This window comes from Protopterus annectens, chromosome 6.part1 (genome assembly GCF_019279795.1).
Source record: "Protopterus annectens isolate FY-2018-M chromosome 6.part1, PAN1.0, whole genome shotgun sequence".
Taxonomy (NCBI): Eukaryota; Metazoa; Chordata; order Ceratodontiformes; family Protopteridae; genus Protopterus; species Protopterus annectens.
Genome location: NC_056738.1, coordinates 301,814,930 through 301,839,847, shown reverse-complemented (window position 1 = coordinate 301,839,847; position 24,918 = coordinate 301,814,930). Strand labels below are relative to the sequence as shown.

General features: G+C 35.4%; 1 protein-coding gene across 1 annotated transcript in view; it reads left to right on the top strand.

Moving 5' to 3' along the window:
- ABCA12 (ATP binding cassette subfamily A member 12) overlaps positions 1-24,918 on the top strand; it is a 793,480-nt gene that overhangs the window by 479,448 nt on the left and 289,114 nt on the right. Inside the window, exons 43-47 of the mRNA XM_044075367.1 lie at positions 8,197-8,311; positions 14,633-14,962; positions 18,775-18,844; positions 18,931-19,065; positions 23,149-23,301. Coding sequence (XP_043931302.1) covers positions 8,197-8,311; positions 14,633-14,962; positions 18,775-18,844; positions 18,931-19,065; positions 23,149-23,301 — 803 coding nt within the window. The remainder of the gene's footprint in view (positions 1-8,196; positions 8,312-14,632; positions 14,963-18,774; positions 18,845-18,930; positions 19,066-23,148; positions 23,302-24,918) is intronic.

Sequence of the window (24,918 nt, the reverse complement as noted above, 5' to 3'; positions counted from 1 at the left end):
CTTACCTTACCCGCACCTTAACCCCACCATCCGTCACAATCGCACACTTACCTTAACACGTTCCATAACTTTCACACCACAGTGGAGAAAATGTCAAATCCGCAGAAATGGCTAACAAAATTCTTTCCCTGGGAAAGAATTCAGATTTCCATGGCTTCGACATTTTCAGCTTTCAAACTTCCAAGTTCGAATTTCTGGTGTTTGAAATTCTGGAAGTTCGATTACGTGATAGGGACCCACACCATTTATATATTAAAAATGGTTACCTCTACTATAAAGAATGCAAAGTACTCATTCAATAACTCTGTAAAACTAATAATAAATAGGTCTATTTTCTTAACATAGAAGTTCTCATACTATTAATAATTGCAGCTGTATCTATATTTAAACCTATGTTTGTTTGTGTCTTTTGGCTTTTCCCGGTTAGGGGTCGCCACAGCGGAACTCTGGTCTGCTAATGATTGGCAGTTGATTTTTACGTACCAGCTTGCCAGACCTGATGCACAACCTTCAATGAAGGTATGCCCATTCATGCATGTCTCCACGCAGAAGATGCTCTAGCTGAGAATTGAACCGGACAGCGTCTTACTGTGAGGCGACACCGCTACCGCAGCACCACCACCGCATTTAAACTTATGTAAAAAAATAAATCCCTGTTTTCTGAAACTAATAGTTATAACATATGGGTCAATGTCAACATGGCATTACTATGCGCAAAGGTCCCTTTCAGAAGATTGACTCTTTGGAAAGTCAAACTTAATATGGTTGAAACCACATGTTCGATTTTCAGAAAAGTCAAAGTTTTTGTATGGAGATCGCAGAACAGTGGGGATCAGGGGATTTACCCTTTTCCCCACTGTAGTGCAATCACTGGGTTGGTATTTATAATTTGCATGGGATGTGGGGGTAAATCCCCCACATCAGAGGTGCAGGATTATGATTGTGTGTGCATTACTCATCCTTTTGACTTGCCCCTGCAAAAACATAGATTTTAGTAATTTTGTTTTTGAATTTTCAGAAAGTCAAACATATGGTCTCAACCATATGAAGTTCGACTTGCCAAAGAGTCCATCTTGTGATATAAACCCATGTGTACAGCTATAAACTACATTGACATAAAAAACACACTCAAGATTGTTTGACAATAAATTTTATAGAAAATCCACCTAACATGTTAGCAATATATATTTACAGGTTAAATAACCCTTTCTAAACAGCATTTATACTTTAAATGAATCACATTATTCTATCTTCACATAGTAAATACATAAAATCTTTTTTTATATATTATGTTAGGTGTTTAAAAACTACAACATTTCCATGGCAAACTTAATTAGAGTTGAAGAACAAAAAAAGATTATTGTATAACTCTCAACTGTACCGAATTTCTCTGTATTTCCCGTTTTTTGGTCTCATAATAATAGGGTGCCACGAATTCCTGATTTGCCCCTTTAAATCACGATTTCAGAATGCAGATAAAACTTCAACAGTAAATTAATGGAGAACCATGCATGCTTCACATGCACACACGCTGACAAGGGATGTAAACTCAGTCTGCACTTACGTCAGACTTTAAACTTTCTGTGCCACAGTAGTGTTAGTGAATGCATGTCAGAGGTAGTGCTCCTTAATTTGGAAATGGAAGGCTGACAGCCATGCCTCTGTGAGATGGCAAAGCCTGAATTTCAGTATTTACATTAATTTTGTAAAGTGTACAGCCAGTGGGCTTTGAACATACTTCTGTAATCTGTATTTGTAATTTTTTATGAATCGTCTTTCACCTTAATTTAACCACAGACTATATATATATATATATATATATATATATATATATATATATATATATATATATATATATGCGATTTGTGTAATTCCAACAAATAACTTTCTTAAAAGACATACATGTTGCCAGTTGCACCATAAAGTTTTATTTTGTCACAGTTGCCGTAGCATCAATCCCCTGATATTTTGCAGTACAAAATGCATTTTATTGAACTTCTAACTTACTACAAGATGGGTGATACATATACAATTAGAACACCCCTTTGAGGAGCGAACACTTTTTTTTTTTTTTAAAAAAGCTTGTTGGTCTTAATGATGGGCTACAAAACACAACTAAATCTCATTACTGTGTACACGAGTTGTATACAAGTTCCAGCTATCACCCAAAAGTCTCATGGTAAGAAGAATTACAAAACACAGGTTTGGAGTTTTGTATGGAGATTGCTGACTGGGTTTTCTCATTATGAAGTGCTGAAAATTTACTTTATTTTCCGAGGTCTGTCTGTTTCTTCTCAACATGGTCCCTAAACCAAACTCTGCCCAGCAGTGGAGGGGAGTGGGAACAGGGATTGCTTTCTTCAAATTCTCGCAATTTTGAGTTTGCATGTTGCCTCATGTTTTGCCCAGTGGAAGTGCCTTATATATTTTTTTTCTGATAAATCACTGTGGATTTCAGTCTGTTATACCACACATTAGAGTTTAATATTTTTTATTATACAGAAATTAATGTTGATACAAACCTGTTCTGTTATTTTTGAAAGTGGATTACATTAATATGTAAAATTATCAAATTATTTGGGCCTTTGACACCCAGTATTCTCAGTTTTGTCAAAGATGAGGGGTATGTTAAGTACAGACCTTTCAACTAACCAGATTTTCAGAGAATGTCCATGTTTATGATGTTTTCCTCATAAATTTTGTAGTTTTCTGGCAAATCACTGAAGATTGAAGTCATTAAATAATGACATATTTGAATTTCCATCTTCATATCCTTCAGAAAGTGTATGCTGTTGCAAAGGCTATTATTCTAGAAACCTTCCAAGTTTATTTGAGCAATATTTAACATTTGTCCCTTATTTATGACCTTTGTTCCTGCATTTTGTTTGGCTTTGTCCACATTTATTCTACTTTGAGGTTGAGAGGTATGGTATATGAATGTATGAGTATGTGTGTTAGTTTAACTGGTGGTTCGTTTCTCTGTATGAGAGAGAAAGCGTGTGTGGGTTACTGTGTAAGAAAGTAGGTGTGTGTATGACTGTGTCGCGGTATGAAAGGAGAGAAAAGGTAGATGTGTGTGTGTGTGTGTGTGTGTGTGTGTGTGTGTGTGTGTGTGTGTGTGTGTGTGTGTGTGTGTGTGTGTGTGTGTTTAGAAGGTTAAGTTGATTTCTTTCCCTTTACTTTGCATGTGCTTTTGTTGTTTTAATACAGGATGTCATATGTGTACTCAATGCTTATATTACAATACTAGTTTGAAACTTCTACGTTAATGATTTTTATCAGATTTTTAAGACGCAAATTCTACTGTTGACATATATTTTGGTTCAGTTTTTTTTTTTTTATTGTTTGCTAGGCTAGCATTTGAGTTTCAGAACAGTGGGCAGGAATGGATATGGTACATTAATGACTCACCTTCTCTGTGGAAAACTACATTTATAGTTACAGTTCATTGCAGCAACAATTCTAGTATAGGTTGAATATTTGTTGTGCACTGATAAGGAATGAAAAGGTACTTGTTCACATTTAGGGATACAGTTTATCCTGATTTTGAGCAAGAACATCACCAGATTTTACCTAGGAAGTATTTTAGAGCAGTTTTTAAACATGAGAGGGAGAGTATAGACCTGAGGGATACAGGTAAGGAGTTTTAGGCCTTAGCAATCTTGCACGAGTTCAGATAATGCCCAGCAGATTTGCTAGTTTTGTAAACAGAGAGGAGTTTTTGGTCACTGGATCACAGTAACTAACTAGGAACATATCTGTGTAGACTGTGCTTTAGTTTTATACAAGCTCAATTTTTTACAAGTTCAAATGTTACTATAAATAAAACAGTATTGTTCTGGTTATATTTTGTTATTTAATATTAGTGTAGCAGATAATTTTATTTTTAGAAAAAAAATTGCATTTAGTTTTATACAAGTTCAAATGTTAATATGAATAAAACATGAATATTTTGGTTATATTTTGTGTTTATTATTTTATCTGTTCTTCAATTTTTGTTTGAATATTGGCATCCCACAGTTCCACTGGAGTTTGTGGGGGTTACACGATTATGTATGCAAATTTTATGCTAATCAGTGTCCAGATTTTTGGCCTTTTATACCTATTTTTCATGGACCTTTGCCCAGATTTTTGATGTTTCCAAATTGGGAGGTATGAATTATTATAATAATAAAAAAATGACAGGCTATAGAGAACTGCAATACTTTAACATTCAAAAGGCAAAAGTCATGACATCAACATATATGAGCAGCAAAACCACTATCATTCTTACAGTAGAATATACATCCTTGCTTTGAAATTTACATGTGTCACCAGAATAACTCCTTATAATCAATGTCTGTACTTTAAATTAACTGTATTTAGCCATCCTGTCATAGTGTAGCACTATGAAATCAAAAATCTGAACACAAACCTGCATGAACAGGAAAACCCTCTTATTAAAATGTCAACAAATGTATCTTTACTTTAAAAATGTGAACATGTTGCCCAAATGTGTAATGCTGTTAGATCAAATAATTATTTCTAAATGTATTTGTACTGACTATATTGAGCTATTCACACACAGTGAATGCATTTCCCCTTCTTGTCATGTGACTTCAAACCTGGTTTAAAATGACAGCATTTCTGAGTATAATGGATAAGTATGCATCAAAGACAACAGAACAACTTTGCAACAGAGTGCAACAGCTCATATAAAAGTATATAATTTAGCTTACAAAATTCAAAACATCATGATATTAACTTGCATACCCAACAGAAACCCTACTAGTGAATCTAGTCCTTTATGTTGACAGATAAAATCACTGTGACCATCACATATCAGCTGCAGAACATATAAACATTTTCTTTCCTGCGTTGATCAAATTGTTCTTTTTATTCATCTTCATTTTCACCCAGCTAGAATTATTTACTTTAAAATGACTTTTCAGGTCCCTCTTTTAGATTTTGTGTGCTAATATTTGTGAGATTTCTTTTAGCTGGTCCAAATTTTAGAAATCATTGGTGGTGTTTTGTTTAATTTGTCCATACTTGACTTTGCATTGGTGAATACTTGTATACTGCTTGGAAAAATACATTCAAAATCAAAGGGAAAGCCAGTTTGTATTTAATTTTCCACCATCTTGATCACCTCTGGAAATTGTGATCTCTGTTACAGCGCGGTTCTAAAAAGTAATATTCTATAAAAACATATTGACCCTCTATGGTACATCTCTTCTCTGGTTGTAGTAATTTACAACAGTACCCTCTTTTTTCCACATCAAGAAATTAAATACACCAAACCTTTCCTTGGTTTACCACATACCTGTTCAGATAGCAGTAAAAGCAACATACATATGTGTGTGTGTGTGTGTGTGTGTGTGTGTGTGTGTGTGTGTGTGTGTGTGTGTGTGTGTGTGTGTATATATATATATATATATATATATATATCTATATATCTATCTATAGATATATATATATATATATATATATATATATATATATATATATATATATGGTTTACTATCATAATTTTGAAAATAAAAAAAGTGTACTTATTAGGGAAGTGTTTCGCTGAAAGTACACAATTCCGAACGTTCCTAATGCCGGAAAACAGCTGTTAATGTTGGAAATGTCGCTCACGACATTTTCGACACTTAACAGCAATCCCACCCTTCCCTTAACTCCCTAACTAGCTAGCTTAAAATCACATTTATGCAGGGAGGCAAGCCCCCCAAATCCCCCTAATATTCCAACTCCGAGATTGCACTACAGTGAGGAAAAGGATGTATTTCCCTAACCATACTGTACCGCGATCCCTTTATATGAGCGAACATTATAATTGCAAATGCACAGTCCATTCGCAATTATACCGTTCGCTCATATGACCTGCCAAAATATGAAGTATTTGAATATCTGTTGTTCGAATACTTCATAGCCATGCAATTACACTGCGAAATTTTAATGGTAAACCTATATATATATATATATATATATATATATATATATATATATATATATATATATATATATATATACCTTTTATATACACAATAACTTATTGTAAAATCTATCCAAGGCATGATCTTCATTTTAACAAAGTCCAGCCATTCTGTTCCCTTATTCACCTTTCAAAACACCAGTCAGTCAAAAATTCTCCTTTTTGCCTTATGTTTCAAAGAGAACAATTATTTTATGCATCAGTTAGTCATACATTTCCACTATCATTTGAACCTTATCCGTTTTTGTTTTAATGGCAGCATGAACTCATATTGCTCTCCTAATCTATTGCCTCCAACAGCTTTATAAGATTTGACTCACCTGGCATATTAAACTAACTGAGTTCACAATTGCCTTAAATCATGGATTAGTCCTTCTGGTGCAAACAACTCACTCTTTTATTAATTCTAAGCTGCAAAATAGTTTCAGCATGTCACACTCTAAACTGTTATTCTGTATTTGTATAATGGGGATTATCTGTTTATAATTCTTAATGTGCATTATCTTTTAAATAAACATATTATGAGCGACATATATCTTTTTTTGTCTATACCCCACTGTGTTTTATCTGTTACTGAGTGTATATTGTCATAGTTCATAGGCTCATAGGTTCATAGGTGTTTACTTGACTAATGACCACAAGGGCCTTTTTAAACCTAGCCATGCATCCCAAATCTCTGACAAGTTCTGATACCCTTGATAAGTGTAAACAGGCATTTGAGAGATGAAACATTTACAAGCAAGGGCCTGGGAGGTGAACCATTTACAGGTTGTCTGTGTCCATTAGAGACATAGGTGTCATGTACTTTATGTGGAGCTTTTGTCCCAAGCCTCCACTGAAAAGGGGTCTTGCATGGCTCAGATAGACCACTCTGATTAACAAATGCAATAAATAAATAGATAAAATTCTACAGTCTAAAAGAGTGCAGCCAGATGCAATGGCTGCCTGTCCATGATATTGCCTTGCTCTGTTCAGGAGATAGTTTACATTAGCACCCCACCCCACCCACCCAAGGAATGCTGTTCTTTGCACAATGTGTTTAATATAGCAATGCTACATTGGATGGTAGGAGACATTGCCTGATATACTATGGACCTATCAGCTATGCAACCAGTCTACATGTAAATGATGTCTCTCCAGTGCTGACTGCTTCTCCTCATCACTACATTTTGGCTCAAACATGGATATTGTTTCAATATTGTTTTTGATCTAATGCCTGCTGACCTTCAAACATCCACACAATCAGACACTACCATGTCCAAATGTTGCTATCATCCATGCAGCCATGAGGATGGCTTTGTGCTCTCACCATGCAGCATCCTAGCAACAAGGGCATTTTTTTTCTTTATTTTGCCTTAACTCTGCCTGTGGTGGTGATTTGAGCACTTGTATAACTACAATGGCTGTCTATGCCCCTGGTTCATATGTGAATGTTCTCCTAAGGTGCACCAACAGGAGCTAACATCACAAGCCTGGGTATTTATATGCATGTGTTTCTCAGCACTGGATGCCTACAATAGAATGGGCTTGTCATTAGAGCAGCAGCTCAAACCAGGCACCAGTCACCATCCTTCCACCCACAGGCTGGATATGCAGATCCTCCTTTCTTGCACCATCAAGTGCCAAAGCTACTATATGCTTCATAGTCCTTTTTCTAATATCACTGTTTTCTTCTGTTCTGGCATGACAGCTGTCCTCACCTTTAATTAAATGATTGCTGCTTTCCAGTCCATCTCTGTCTATATTTGTTCATGCATATTGATGTTGCTAGATCAACAAAACTTACACTGAATTTCATTTCACTGGAAAAATTTTCACTGAAATCACTCAGCAAACCTCAAAACATTTTTTTTTTGCAGTGAGTAAACTCCAATTCACCCCTTCCCCTTATGGGAGAACACAGTCACACCCCCCACAATCTTGAATATACCTACTCCAAGATTTCACAATGATGGAGAAAAGGGAATTCACTACTATGGCATTCAGTGAAAGAGGCATTAACAGAATGACACTTTTCCTGTGCATGCTATCATCTGTCTGACTTTTAGTTACATTTCTTTATGCTATTAAGTAAATTACATTCATACTATTCACACTATTCAGCTTTACGTTCTGCTTTTTTCACCTCAATAGGTAATTTGATTGTGCATTAATTGAATATTTTTTTTAACTTTTCCACCATCTAAGTAATATTTATCGCTTTGTTTTCTTCGCAGTCTACTCCACAGCATATCGTATTCCTTCCCAATTATCCTCATGATCGCCTGGGTGTTATTTATTGCATCATTCGTGAAGAAACAGGTTCATGAGAAAGAGTTACGACTCCATGAGGTAACTGTATCTGATCGTTAAAAGTAGTTCAGCTTGCTAGTAGACATATTTTGGAAAAGTACAAAGTCATTTACTTCCAATGTTTTTTGAGTGTATTCAACTTTATTTTTTACTTGAAATGCTTTGTTTAAATGTTCTGGTCACCTGTCCTCCTTAGGTATTTATTTTCTGTTCTAAGTTGCTGCAGAAGTGACATTTGAGCATTTAGTGTTAAGGACGTTTAAATTATGTATTGCAGTTTGCAAATGCTATGTAAAACATGGTAAAAAGTGAAGCATCTTCTAACTGGTTGGCGAGCAGGTGTTGCATATCATTAAAATAACTCAGCACTTCAAGCCAGAGCATTGAGTTGAATCAGAAGGAAGTAGAAACTTAAAAGCATGAAAAGATCTGTTTGTTTGGTTTTTTTTTTGTTTTTTTTTTGGTTTTTTTTGCATGAGGAGATATATTTATGAAGAATTGATAGGAATAGATGACAAAATCTTAACTTCTTTAATGTTATGATTTACTGTTACAGTGACTAGCAAACCAAGTTTTGTGTCTTCTCGTTTCATCTTCATTGACTCTTTCATGCTTTCACCCATCAGAGTGGTATAATTTGTATACCTAAAGTTGTTAATATGTTTCCCCTCATTGTTGATTGATACCAGCATCTGACTCATCTAACTCATTTTCATTAGACAGATAGATAGACAGATAGATAGATAGATAGATAGATAGATAGATAGATAGATAGATAGATAGATAGATCTCTATTTTTTCTTTCTCTCCCTAAATATAAATAGATGAGACCCCAGTTTAATATCCTATCTGAAGGATACCGCACTCCGAGTGCAGCACCCCCCTTATGCTGTGCTGCCGTGTCAGTACTGGACATTAAATCTAACTACTGGTGTGGGAATAGAGGCTGCAGTCTATTGATTTTCCATTAATTATTAAAGGTGAATGTGAGGTACTCTGACTGAATAATTACTGCAAATTCAGTTCTGATTGTTGCATCTTGGTATGCTATGCATGCAGATTCTTCAAGAGACAAATAAGGAGACCTCTATCCCCATTTCTCTAAGAACCTGACATTGTATTATGGTTCATACAATCAAATGCTTTCAAACAGTTAAGAAAGCATATGTATATTTTTTTTGTAGTTTGTTACATTCGGTGTTAAACAGCAGGTGTTGGCAACTTGATTTCCTGGTGCATCTATTTCTTCTAAAAACATCTTTTACATTTGGTAAGTCTTCATCTATATATCACTGGAGTTTATCTTTCAGAATATTAACTATTACCTTGCTACTAAGTGAAACAAGTGGAATGTTTGATAGTTTGAGCTCTGTTCAGCATTCAGCATTAACCTTTTTTGGTACTGGAACATAAACTGGCCTTTTCCAAGCCAATGACCACTATTATGTCTTCTAAATTTACTGGCAATTTATGAGCAACTAATCAAAAAATTATGCTAGGAGATAAGTCCAGATAAACCAATAAAACATAAAATAAAACAAAGATATTTGGAGCCATTCACTGATAAAATGCTCAATTTATGAATGCAGTTTATCTGTGAGTGGCTTCAAATTATGCGCTACACAGTAACATCTTCATTTTGCGCAAATTAAAAAAATGAATCAGTAGAGTTGCCATCACGTCTTACATTCTTGTTGCTAAAGAGGATTTCTAGGGCCCATTTGACTTCTTTGCCGAGGATGCCTGATGCCATATCAAAGAACATACCACTGTACCCACCAGTAATTTTGGGACCCTTCTTATATAATTCTAAGCTCCAGCCACATGTTCTGAATATCTTTTTCTTGTACTAGGTTGGTCACATCTTTTTATTTTATCCTGCTCATTTTCCATGGACGTTTTCCTTAATATCACCAATCTTCTTGAGGAGATCTCTCGTCTTCCCCTTTCTATTATCTTTGTATATCATTACAATTCTCGTTTAAATATCCCTCATATCTCTTCTCTCCAGTCTCCGGAACTTTTCATTCAATATCTTTTTCTCTGTTCCATTCCCTTTTGATCTCCTATTTCCTTTACCAATTCTAAAGCCTCCACGGAAAGTCATTTTGCCTTCTTAATTTTCTCTCTGTATGGAATATTTTTTGCTTCTAATTGGACAACATCCAAAATTACTTTCCATAGTTCTTCAGGCACTTTATCCAGTGGTTTAGTCCCTTAAATATGTTCTTCACCGAACGTTGTTGAGCTTGTATCATGCTGGTCTGGGTATGTTTTCAGTTTTCTTTGATTTGATTCAAAACTTTCCAGTAAGAAGCCAAAGTCAGTTCCAACTATTGTTTTGCTGTTTGTATACAGCTCTTCATCTCTGCCTGTAAAATATGTAATCAGTCTTATTTTGATATTAACCATCTGGTGATATTCATATGTAAAGACATCTCTTAGGCTGTAGAAACAGAAATTATTTTATAGCTAGTGAATTATCTTGACAGAATTCAACTAGTCTTTGTCGCATTTAATTTTGTATACCTAGGCCAAGCTTGCCCATTACTGTAGATAAGTTTGTCCATGTTGATCTATTCCTGGCAGGAATATGCAGGATTTGATTTGAAAGACAATTTATTCCTGGCCAAGATGTTTAGCTCTTTCCTCTCCCAGGACACAGAGATAGCTGCTCTTCACACTCCTAGCAGCTATTAATATAGAAAAGAGTTAAAAATTGTGGGTTGGTTTGACATAATGGTTAAGGTCTTCTCCTCATAGACACTAGACTTAAGTTGCAGGGTTTGAGTCAGACTTCAGGCTATTGGCCAAGCTTAAAATGGCCATTCAGGACAATTAATCTACTATTCCTCTATGAATGTCTAAACCATTAATTCTAATTGTTAGCCATAATAATTAGGTCTCAGTAATTAGGGTGTGTAAGTTTACTAAGAAAATGAATTTATTTGCAAATGGCCACCTTGGGTTCCTTACCACATCCTCTTTGTTTAACTTTGGAAATTATGGAAGATTCTTCTGCCATCTTGTGGTATTAAGGGAACCAAACAGAATCATGTTTGCTGAATTAATATTATTCCGCCATCCATTAAAGCCAATTTTCCCTTTATATGGAAACATGAGGTAATAAAAATATGTGGAGTACATGTCATCCCTGTCTTGGAAACTGTATTGAAGAAGAAAAAGGACAACGACAAAAAAACAACTAAAGTTTCATTCCAAACAATACTGTTAAAATAAATGAAATGATATCTTAATGCACTTGCTGCAAAAGGTATAGGCAGTGAAAATGGTTGTTTTTTCACTAATTTGCAACTTGTTCTTAGTATTCCCATTGGTATTTTCTAGAAAGGAGTTACAAGAATTGAATAGTAAAAGTATGTCTTTATGACTATTGAATAACACAGTTATGCCCTTTGAGTGGAAAGAAAGCTTCAGTTGTTGTTTGTCCATGGCACTGGAAGTGGAACTAGGTTTCCCTATCCTATAATAATTGAGCTTTGGGGGGGGGTGATTCAGTTCCCTATGTTGGGACAGATATAAGGGATATTTTCCAGGAAAGATCTTACTGAACTTTGTAAGCTTTTGCTGTCTGTCATGGGTGTCCTTGAATACAACAATGGTACCATGCACTCTTTGTTCTTCGGCTTTTGGCACATTGGGATGATGACATGGCTTCTGCTATATGCAGGCTCTTTCATCTTATATAAATAGATAATGATAGAAATATGGAATGTGTACACAGACCTGTGTTAGGCAGAAACTTAACAACAAAAACACAAACATAGCTTAATACCGTTTACAAATCAGATGCAAAAATACTGGTTGTCAGTATGATCTATGATCAAAAGTCATCTAGAAAGACAGAGTGTTTTATAGATAAATCACATACCCATGCATAAAGACTTATGTACTAGTTTTGAAAACAGAATGCCTTAATCTGTTTTTCAAAATAAAAGTAGAGAAGGAATGGATTTAAATTCACTCTGAAATGAGTTCCATAATTTGGGTTCCTGAGCATAGAAGGCTACAGATGAAAATATCATGGGTGACCGCTGCAGCCAACAATGATGGATGTAAGCATTTCTTTCTAGAATGTACTTTTCAAAGGTCTTTGTCGACATATGCTCTATAACTAGTTGATTCATGCCCTTCAGAGGAACTTTCTGTTGATTTCACTTCATTGAACAAACCTTTTGATGAAATACCACACATCCACACAATAGTAAGGGATTTGCAAGAGGCAAGACCCCCCCTTCATTGCCCATATGAGAGGCTTCATCCCCACAACCCCCTTACATATCTATCTATATATCTGTATCTATATACGCACACACACACACACACACACACACACACACACACACACACACACACACATATATATATATATATATATATATATATATATATATATATGGGTCTAGGACACATGCTCGACTAGCATATGTCCAAATCACAAAACATCGAACATACATACACGAAAGTGCTTAACATCAAAAAGCACTTCCGTGTATGTGTAGTTCAAAAAAAATCTACGTTTCTAGCCCCCCTGCACCCCCCACCCCCCCTACTTTAATATTCTCACTCCAAGATAACACTACAGTGGGGAAAAGGGAATTTTCCCTTACTCGCACTGTAGTCCGATCTATGAAAAAGGCACACATACACAGAAGTGCTTTTCGATGTTAAGCGATTTCATTTAGGTGTGTTCGATGTTTTGTGATTCGGACATATGCTAGTCGAGCATGTGTCCAGATCCTATATATATATATATATATATATATATATATATATATATATATATATATATATATATATATATAAAAACTTACTCCATGACTGTACAACTGTAGGGAAACTATGCTTAAGTAAATACACTTATATAAAGCACAAAACCTAACTCATCCAAAATATGCCCATGCAATCACACCGTCTTGTACAAATAACAGTTCCACTGTTACCAAAACCTACTGTTTCCCCCACAACACCCATTCTGTCTAAGTTTAACAATGTAATTTTCCTGATATGGGTGGGGGGCTGTATTCATAATGAGGATGTCTGGCAGTTTAGGACTTTGTGTACTATAGACTAAAGTACATTGTAATTCATAGATATGGTACTGTAGTGCAGCAAGATCATGTAAGACTTGTGGGTAATTCTGATCCATTGCACACTAGCCACCTAGTCACATATGTTAAACTGCCTCCCATTGACAAAGCCACCAGGAGCAATGGAGTACAAACTTGTCCCAGAAGTATACCATATCAGATACAGTGGCATCCTACACAATGGTGCTGCATTTGTCAATGCAGTCATCTTCCTACCCTATCAGTCAATTGCTCTGTAGACAGTACAGAGCAACATACTAGTGCATGAAATAAAACACCATTGCACAGAAGGAAAAGTATTACCTGTAACAGAGTGCCCACCAGTGCAGTTAAACCTGCTATCACATGCCCCCTTGTCCCACCTCCACACCCTGATGTTGGTAACCTACCTTCTTACTACAATATGGAAATGACCAGTAATGTCATGCCCAATGACTACAATTCTTTCATGACTCACAATCACTAATGATGGCAGTACATAGTGATAATGCATACAGCAGCTGGTTATTGTATAGCATGACACATGAAGTAGCTATTGCAGTCACTTGGTAAGACAGGCTGTATAGTAATCAGTGGCCTTATTCACTAGTACCATACAGTGCTGCCTGTCATTCTGCAGCACAGGTGTGCCTGTTACACTAATGCTATGAGGTGTTCCTGCAAAACCTTCAGGAATATGCGACTGTTATTGGCCCCCCCAAGACTACCGCATTTCATAAATATGAATCACATCTGTCCCTTTTAGTGTACCAAAGAAAGCACATCTGCTGCACTTATTCATCTCCACACACTACCTTCATGAAACTAAGAAATTATTTTACAAATAGGTTTAATAAAGTGTCTTCATCTGCTGGCTTGGCAGTTAATCTTTGTAAATGTTGTATTAAATTGCACAGAAAGCAGTAATATTGTTTTGCATGCATGTTAACTTCTCTGGTCCTTACACTGAAAGTAAAGATGTTTGCTGTGGATATGCATGTGCATGCATGTGTGCACATGTGTATGTGTGTAGGTATGTGTGTGTGAAAGAGTCTTTGCGTGTAAATGTTCCCACACACCAAGGTCAATGCAGTGGCGGTAAATCCATTTATTCAAAGGTACGGTGGTAATCATGCTATGAACTTAGATGGCAGTTTTGCTTCATGCCCTGCCTAATCTATATATATATGTATATGGTTAATTCACAGTGATATGTAACTTGATTATTGCTTAACAAGTGAACCATTTCAATTTCTTTCTGTTTCTACAGTACATGAAGATGATGGGTGTCAGTTCTGCCAGCCATTTTTTTGCCTGGTTCCTCGAATGTGCCTTCTTCCTGTTTGTGACTGTGATAATTCTGACAATTATCCTCAAGGGAGGGAGGATCCTTCCACATTCCAATGGCTTCATTATTTTCCTCTACTTACTGGACTACAGTTTCTCCATCATTGCCATGAGCTTCCTGATCAGTGCATTTTTTGACCAGACCAATATTGCTGGCCTAAGTGGCAGCCTCATCTACATCATTTCCTTCTTTCCCTTCATTGTCATGGTATCGATGGATAGTAGCCTAGGCTTCTCAGGGAAGAGTTTGCTGGTAAGTGTTCTAGTTTTATGCATTCCTACCAGCACTTAATATATGACATCATTCCTACCACAGGTAGTATGTGACATCATTCCAGACCCCATTATAATTGTATTTATCAGTATGTTGCAGTAGCAGCTGTATTACAGACGATGGTGGAGATCCTACAATTTATGATGTAAAATTGAATCAAATGTCTTTAATGTGTTTAATGTTTTGTTTCTTCTTCTTCCATTTTCCGTTTTGCTATTGCCACAATCTCAAAATATAACGAGGTATTGAAAAAGATTTTGCAAACTTTTTACAAATAATTCTGAGCAAAGAAATTAAGCTATTTCTTCAAAAGTAAAGTCATTTATTTATGTTGTGGTTCTACTAAAACAACATTTCACGTGTCTACATCACCGATCCAGTACATCAAAATACACTACATCAACCACAAATGGCTAAAACTCATTAAATCAGATAAATAAGCTACACCCCATATGTGAGCGACTCCATCCTGTGTCCCCTGCTAACTATATATAACAATTCTAAATTCACAAAACAGTGGGAAAAGTGCAAAATCTCACTGTCCACTGTTGAGCAATCTCCCAAAGGGGAAAAAAAACAAATAAATAAATAAATGCAATGCAGCAGAAGAAAATCCACTGCTTATGGATGCAATAGAAAATTTTAATTTATTAGTGTAGTGTCTGAGTACTATTTCAGTACAGTGCGGATTAACAAAACAAAACATTAGCACCATGGACCAAACATGATGTTTCAAGAAGTATAAATTGCCAGAATATTTTTCATTGTTTATAAACAGTTATACAAATAACCAGTCTTGAGAGGGTTTTTTTCATAACATGTAAAGGTGATGCAGTGGTTAACGTTGTCACCTCACAACAAGAGAGTCTCCGGTTCGATTCTCTGTTGGGGTCCCTTCTGTGTGGAGTCTGCATGTCCTCCCTGCATTCAACTTGAAAATAGGCTCTGTCCTAGTCAGACTTTCCAGGTCAACAAATGTTGAATAAATAAAGGTATATGTGTCCCATAACATACCAAGCATAGATAATACGTATGCCATTACAATTATTAGTATCCCTCTAACTTCATATTGAAGTTTGTTTTAAAACTGTTTCAAAGTAAACATAGCATTCAGGTTTTTGGGCTTACTGCTCTGTGAAGTGACAATTCACTACTGCTTCTCCTGCTTCATATACGTCACTCTGTCTCTACCTGGCAGTAGTTTTAATGCTGGAGTCCAAAAAAATTTTTGATTAAAAACTCCAAGACACTTTATGAAATGTTCATTTTCGGGATGCTGTTACCTGCAATTTCTCATGTCCCAGATATGTTCAGGTATGCATGTTTGCAACATTATACAAGTCTTACCTGCATATATTTTTTCACAAGAGCAAAAACCATAAACCACCAAATATTTAATAATATGCCATTCATGGGAATATTAATTCTGAACTTTAACCACCTGTGCAATGTAAACATTTCTTAAAGCAAACTACTTGCTCTGGCAATGTTCTTTGCATGCCTGTTATGAACAAAAAAAAAAAAATGAATGTAAACTCCTACTTTTGGAAAAAGAAACTCTAGGACCAATAACCAGTGCTTTTGGAGATTTGGCATCTGATAGCAATACCTCCAGTTATGAATTAGTAATATTACCACTCCTATCTGTTCTGCAACATAATTAAATTAATTTACAAAAGTAAATGGTATCTCAACATAAGTGTCGATCAGGATTTTGTTGCAATAAAGCATCCACATACAAATTTGCTAATCTCTTCAAATCAGTTTCAATGATTATTTATATTCCTGCTGCAAAAACCTTAAGACATTCTGCATTTACAAAATAACACCAAATTAGAAGCAAAATCCGCTTTTTTAAGACTAAACATTTCAGTCTGAATTGATGAGGTCTAGTATAGCGAACATACTGAGGATAGTGGGTAGGTTTAAGTTCAGTTTTTTTGTTTTTTTTGTTACTGCCTTTACCACATAACGCATTAACATGAAATCTGAAAAAAAAAAACATATTTCTGTCCTATGTATATCTAAAACTAAAAGTGTTTGTGTTCAGCTATTCTATAAAGTCAACTATTATGTTCAACTGTTCTATAAAGTCAGCCATTGTACTTTTATCTACTTTATATACACAGAAATACTCATCAGTAAAGCATGTAAATGCAATAATATTGCTTCTAAAATGCGCTATTTTTTATAATAAAAACATATTTATAAAACCAGGTTATATTCAAATTAGCATAGCTGGGGGGCATACTGCCCCCCCCCCCACCACACACACACACACACACACTGAAAACAATTTCAAGTAGGTCTGATAAATAATGCACATAACACAGCTAACATTTGGAATGTCTAGATAAAGCATACAAGCACAAATACAATATTTATGAACACTACAAAAAAACTTTGTCAATGGAGCCACCTTAAGTAGATTTTTTTCTATTATGTTGCTGCTTTTACAATGACTCTCTTTTTGTGGGCTTTGTAACACCAGAAAAAATTACTTCGATATTAAGATATGCACGGTTTTGGATTGGGATTATTATGATTTCATGTAGTCAGTGTGAAATTAAATCAGTCTATTTGCAGTAGACAGTTGAATATATATCTTTACAAGAGTGTATAGTTCTCCTGTGTAGGCAATTAGCACAGAAATACTATCAAAAGTGAACTTCTGAATGCAGTGGGGTTGTCAGGGTACAGCACATATATGTTCTCCTTGTTTTAATTCTTCACTTGTATGAAGACATCAAAAATTGGCAGGAAACTGATGTTAACAAGAACATAAAGTAGAAAACACCAAAAACAGTAATACATGAGCTCTTATATGGTAATGGTTAATTCTCAATGTCATGAGTGTCTTACTTTGGTTTGCAACAAAAGATGTCTCAGGATTATGTGGATAGGTAGTGGACATAGGACTGCATGCACTTCTGTCAAATGCACATGCATGCACACATGCATACATTCCAGAACACTACGATCAGGGTGAAAAAAGCCAATTTATTCTTCCTGGCCCCTAATATCCTAGTACACTGACAGAGGGAAGAACTATCCAAAGATTACAGCCATCATCCATTGGGAAGGAAATTTTTTTGTATGGTTCCAATAATCAACCCTATTGGGTTAAAACTATACTACAATGCCCATGACTATGAGAGCCATCAATTGCAGCCATCAGCCATTGGTGAAGAAGGTTTTGTATGGTTCTAATAATCAACTCTGTTGGGTAAAACCCATACTACAATGGCCACGACTATGGATCCTGTATGAATTCAAGCTTCAGCACACCTATCATTCCACTAATAGCATGTATGTACTCCTTAGAGGGCCCATGCTCCACAGGGTCCTTAGCTGCAAGTCCTGCAATTCCATCCCTTCCACTAGGTGGTACCCTTGTGGTGGGATTCTTCCAACGCTGCCTTCCCAAGAGGATCAAATTAGCATTACCACTTAGTCTGATTCATTTACTAGTATCACTTCCAATTCTGAGGTCATTAATCAAACATTGGTTATCTGGTGACATAATCAGATTTCAAATAGGCATACAAGTGATACTTAGAAAAATTTTTGAATGGTTCTATTAGTCCGGGGAGGGTACTCAAAAATGAAGCAAAAGAGAAAAAAATACCATAGAATAGAAACACATGACAAGTGTAAGGCTAGATGCTTTTTTGTGTTTTTTTTTTGTTTGTTTGTACGTACAGCATACAGAGCTGATGAAAAGCTTTTCTTTAATAGGTCATTCATAGCTCACACTGATAAGTCATTGTTTTGCTCTTTATCTACTGCAGAGTCTGTTTGCACCAACTGCATTGAGTTATGCAAGTCAGTATATTGCCAGTTATGAGGATCAAGGCATAGGTATGTATGTAGTTATAATAATATGATATCATTCTATTGCTTTGTTATCAAGAAACTACTGACATTCTATGCTTTGTTTTATTAAGGAATTCAGTGGCATAATATCCATTTGCCCCCATCACCAGACAGCTCAGGAAACTTTTCTTGGCTCTGCTGGATGATATTGATTGACTCTGGTATCTACTTCATAGCTGGGTTTTACATTCGAACTGCTTTCCCAGGTAATGGAATTAATAACAGCTTTCTGCATGATCTAAATAATGCTGACTTGGGAAATTTGGTAGAAAATAAATAAAATGGCATGTGTACAGTGAGAGAGAGTGAGAGAGAGAGTGTGTGTGTGTGTGTGTGTGTGTGTGTGTGTGTGTGTGTGTGTGTGTGTGTGTGTGTGTGTGTGTGTCTGTGTGTGTGTACACGTGGCTATCCAACCTAATGATCCCCTGCCTGGGACTCTACCTTGTTTGTCAAATTACAAGTAATGCAGAGTCCTGACAGAATTGAAACTTATTATGTTTTCTTATGCTGCAAATTGTATGCAGACAGATAACTTTAATAAAGTAATATTAGTTATAGAAATAACACAGTTAGGTTTGATATACTATTAATTAAAAGCTTGTTGAATGTGGGATAATATTGTAGGTTGGTTTCATCAGCATCTGAGGAATTCTTTGCAAAAATAACTATATTCCCTGAAGTGTCTTTAAAGTTCTTCATCAAGGGCTTCAAAATGTGTCCTATTTTGAGATGTCTAAGATGTTATGAAAGTTTAGCAACAAGGGAGTGTATCCTGATTAAATAATGTTGTCCTGGTTTTAAATCTATTCTACTTATTATTTCTTCTACATCTGTGATAGATAAGTAGGAACCCATGACTATAACCCAGATGACATAGGTCTGACAAGCAGACGCAGGCAGGTGCAGGAGTAGTCTGTCTGGGAGGGATGAGAATTACCAGCCAGCACTGGCTCTCGGCCATCCTAGAAGTTGTGGGAGAAGACTGCTAAGTACCTATGCATGAGTGTCAATGGTTGGAGGACAGGAGTACACCAGAGGGCAAGAAACAAGGTAAGCAATACAATCCAGAGACAGACTAGGATGAAAGCTGAGTGGGGGCTGGCTATACCCCAAAGACGTCCAAGAAAAAAGAATGAGGGCTCTTTAAAGGCAAATGTCCACTGTTGGGAAAAGGTCCTATTACAGCATAATATGAGATGCTGCTTCTGGTATGGTGGGGGCAACAAAAGGCAACTGGTCACTACAAGACACTAATATTCATAGAGAACACTGAACACTGAAAAATGTCAAAATAAATGACAACACTACACATAATAGGAAACTGTGTGAAAAAAGAAATTCTTAACAGCTTATATATATATATATATATATATATATATATATATATATATATATATATATACATATATAGTTATATAGTTGAATTTGTATTTGCTGACTTCTGTTTAGGTGACAGAATTTGATGGTCAACAGATATGCGAGATCAACACATTTTCTGAGGTTGGGGAATATGCCCTTCCCAAGGTTTTGTGTACTCTCAGAGTCAGTATATATAATTAACAGATGATGTGGGGGTGTAGGGAGGCTTGCTCCCCCAAAAAATTTTTTTTTTTTTTCTTTTATCTTTTGCTTTTACATGCACTGAAGTTATTGTTCAGTGCATGCAAAGTAATATGTTGACATTTGCATTGTTGTACATCGATATTATGGTCTGTTGATTTAATTTATCAGATTTTATGTATATATATATATATATATATATATATATATATATATATATATATATATATATATATATGGATCTACCTGACAACATCGACAGTGCATAACACCGACAACGACATCACCAACACCACATAATCGACAGTTCACAAACACGACACCTCATACACTCAACACATCATAACAACAATCAACAAACAAAACAAATCCCCTGTCCAAAAACCACACACACAACACAAGCACACCAAAATCCTTACAAACAAACACTAAACCTTACATACACAACTATCTACAACCCTAACCGAAACCCTAACCCTAAGGTCCGTCACTATCGCACACTCACCTAACCCGCGCCCTAACCCTAACTCACTTAACCCACCCCTAACCCAAAAAATATGACTACTGCACCCTTACCTAACCCGCGCCCTAACCCTAACTCACTTAACCCACCCCTATCCCTACAGACCGTCAACATCGCACACTTACTTTACTCGCACCCTAACGTCCGTCACTACCGCATACTTACACATCCTTTCCCCATCTCGGTGTTCTCCGCGTCGGTGTTTTCATCCGTCGGTCTTCTGACTTGTCGATCTTCTGGCGTTGGTGATTCCGTTGTCGGTCTTCTCATCTGTCGACGTTCTCAGGTAGACCCATATATATATATATATATATATATATATATATATATATATATATATATATATATATAGACACACACACACACACACACACACACACACACACACACACACACACACACACACACACACACAAAACACACTCAATAATAACAAAGCCTTTGTTGATGAACAGACTGAAAAATGCCAAAAAGTAGATATCTTGTACATATGCATATATACACTAGGAGGCATAGGTTCATAAAATGCTTGTTTATTTTTAAATATGAAATGAAACAACCCACTTTGGTTTTGCAAAGTTAGTCACTGAGCTGTTTGCATTATTTGCACAGTACCTAAGGTGCCATTTCTTATTTTTACAGGTAACTTCACCAGTTTTAGTCCATTCAGGCTCAATCTCATCCAGCAACCAGACCATAGATTACAGTTCATAGAGAAAGGCCTCAGCTAGGCCTTCATTCCAACCCTACTCACACTTCAGAAGATATCTTTTCAGAAACATCCAGAATAGGCCCTGAATAGACCATCTAACCCCAGGAATCATGAATCTTCAGGCAGACAGCCTGCTGTAACCTATGTTGATAATCACACTTGAGAAACTAACTTCCTGATTTCCTATATATATATATATATATATATATATATATATATATATATATATATATATATATATATATATATATATATATATATATATATATATATATATATATACACATGGTCCCCTTCAGAAGGTCGAACTTTTAAAAGCTCGACTTTCATATGGCCGAGACCATATGATCGAACTTTTAAAAGAATGGAATGGGGATCTCCATAGAGCGTGGAACGGGAAGATTTCCCTTTACCGCAATGTAGTGCAATCTCGGAGTTGATATATTTAAATAGCAGGGGGTGTGAGGAGTGTAGCCCCACTCATGGGGGGCAGGGTCCTTGCCCTCCTGCTAGCACTGCTTAGTTTTTTTTTTTGTTTATTTTTTTTCACATTTTTGAACATTCAAATGTTCGATCATATGGTCTTGGCCATTTGAAAGTCAAACATTTAGGTGTTCGATTATGTGAAGTAAACCCATATATCTATGTGTATGTGTGTATATATATTGTGTATGTGTGTGTATATATATATATATATATATATATATATATATATATATATATATATATATATATAAGGATGAGTCTGTATGAAAAAATATATGTAAAGTAAATAGATAAAGATATGCAAGGGTATAGACAAAACAGATTACAGGCACACTTCTAGTAAATACCATCAAACTACTCAACTGTCCAGATTTTCACAGAATGTCTAGATTTTGATTCATATTTTTGATCTGTTCCTCATACAATTTGTTATTTTCTGGTAAATAATTGAGGACTGAAGGTACTACATAATAACAGATTTTTGAGTTTCAGACTTCATACCATTATGAAAATATACTATTAACACATGATCTGATATTCTAGCAACTTTCTAAGATTGTGATGGCAATATTCAAAATCTATCTGTATTTTTGAGCCTTTCTACCCCCATTATCTTTGGCTTTTTCTAGATTTCTTGCACTGAGATGTTAAGAGGTATGGATACCATTTAGAATCTATTGATACGTTTTCTAAGTTTTGACTATGATAACTGCTGATGGTTTCTCAGCTCCAGCAAGTCATAGACTGCCTCAGATATTTGTAATACAACCCACCATCATTTTGTTTTGCAGTATTTGACATTAGTGATGAATTTGTAACTATAATTTATGCACATGTTGTAAACTTCAGTGCATCATCTACAAACATACAAAGAAATAAATAAGTGCTCTGTATTTGAATATATCAACCACGTGCTCTGCATGCTGCCTGAAGCTGCAAGTAGAAACAAGTTCTTGAATTTTTTATAATATAAAACATTGTTTTCCTCTCTTATGTTTTGTATTATAGGGCAATATGGAATTGCTGCTCCATGGTACTTTCCTTTGAAGCCATCCTTTTGGGCTGATTGTTTTGGTTGCAAGAAGCAAAAAGGAACAAGGACAGGTTTGATGTTCATTAACATTGCACTGCAACAGGAAACTGACCTCCAACATAAGAAAGGTATGTTTTCTGCTAATTAGCCATCATTATTGATGAGGCTGAACATTTCTTAATGGTTTTATGCTTGTTATATTCCAAACAATTCAGGTTTCTCACTGGCATATGACACATCCTTACACTTACAACAAAAGAACAGTGAGAAATCTCCATGAGCAGCCATGCTCATCCTGTGGTTAGCTATGCCATGAACCGTTCTGTTGCATTTTATCAGCTTGCTATTCTAACATACTTTCTATTTCCTGACATCTCCCTTCCGCCATATGTACAGTTGCATGGTACAGCAAGCAAAATATTAATTACAGGTAAAAGCACATACTTTGTCAGCGAACATCAGTGAACCTACTGTGGTCAACATTTTACTTTTAATTTTTACTTTTTTTTTAATTTTTATTTATTTTTTTTAATTTTTATTTTCCTTTTTTAATTTTTATTTTCTTTTTTTAATTTTTATTTTCTTTACTATTTTCATCTTATGTACATTTCACTGGACTCTTAATTATGTGGCAGTTGTGTACCTCAGCTGAATGTTAATGTTGACCGCTTGTTATGACAGTATGCATGGATGTATCCACTAATCTGCCATATGCATCCATGGTGTACACTTGTCAAAAGTAAGCTATTTGTTTGGCGAAACAAGATCTAGTAAAAGCAAATTTAAAAATGAAATATCCATTATGATGCAGAACTATATATTTTGCTAAATGTATATTTTAGAATGCTAGATGGGCTTATTTTTTCCAAAACCTGTCATTAGACAAGCTTTTTGAATTTTTGCAGAATTTAAAAAAATATACTGTCTAGGACATGACGCAGACCTCCCATGTTGTATGAGGGGAGCAGAGCTCACATTTAAAAAAAAAAAAATATATATATATATATATATATATATATATATATATATAGTATTTTCTTGGTCTGAAGTGTAGTGGATAAGTGAAGTTTTGTTGTGCAGCTACTGTTCTTTATTTTAAGTGTTTAATTTGTAAGTATGTTTTATTGTTTGTTAGATGGTGCAGATTGTGATGATAATATTTTGCAGACTAGATAGGGCTTGATTAAGTGACTGAGTCCAAAAATAAAGCAAATAAGAACATTACTTTTCTGATCATCTTGTTTGTGTTGTATGGATACAGTAGTTAGTGCAGTAAATGTTTTGGCATTGATAATATGATGGTCAATGATTGCTTTCCAAACCTATTGATGGTATATTCTTTACCTATTTCTTTTCAGATGCTTCTTAATACTTTGTTAGGAATTCCTTAATGTTGGCTTCTCATTTCCTAGGCTTATGCTTATTTCTCATGATATATTAAGTTTGTCTCACACAGAATGTGTCCACATTACAGAAATATTAAAAAAATAATTCCACAAAATTAGCAAAGCATAAATACATTACTGTAGAAACTATAAAAATGATCTGCGGATACACAAATATTGCTTTCTGACTGTCACACCCAGAAAATGAACCCCAGTTTGAGAAGTTTATTTATTAAAAAGCAAACCTAAAACTATCAGCAAATATCACACCTTGTAAGGTAATCTATTTTCTGTTTTTCAGAGTTGGTTTAATAGAGTGGACAGTATTCACCCTTTCCCTTGTAGTGCATTGTGTTCACT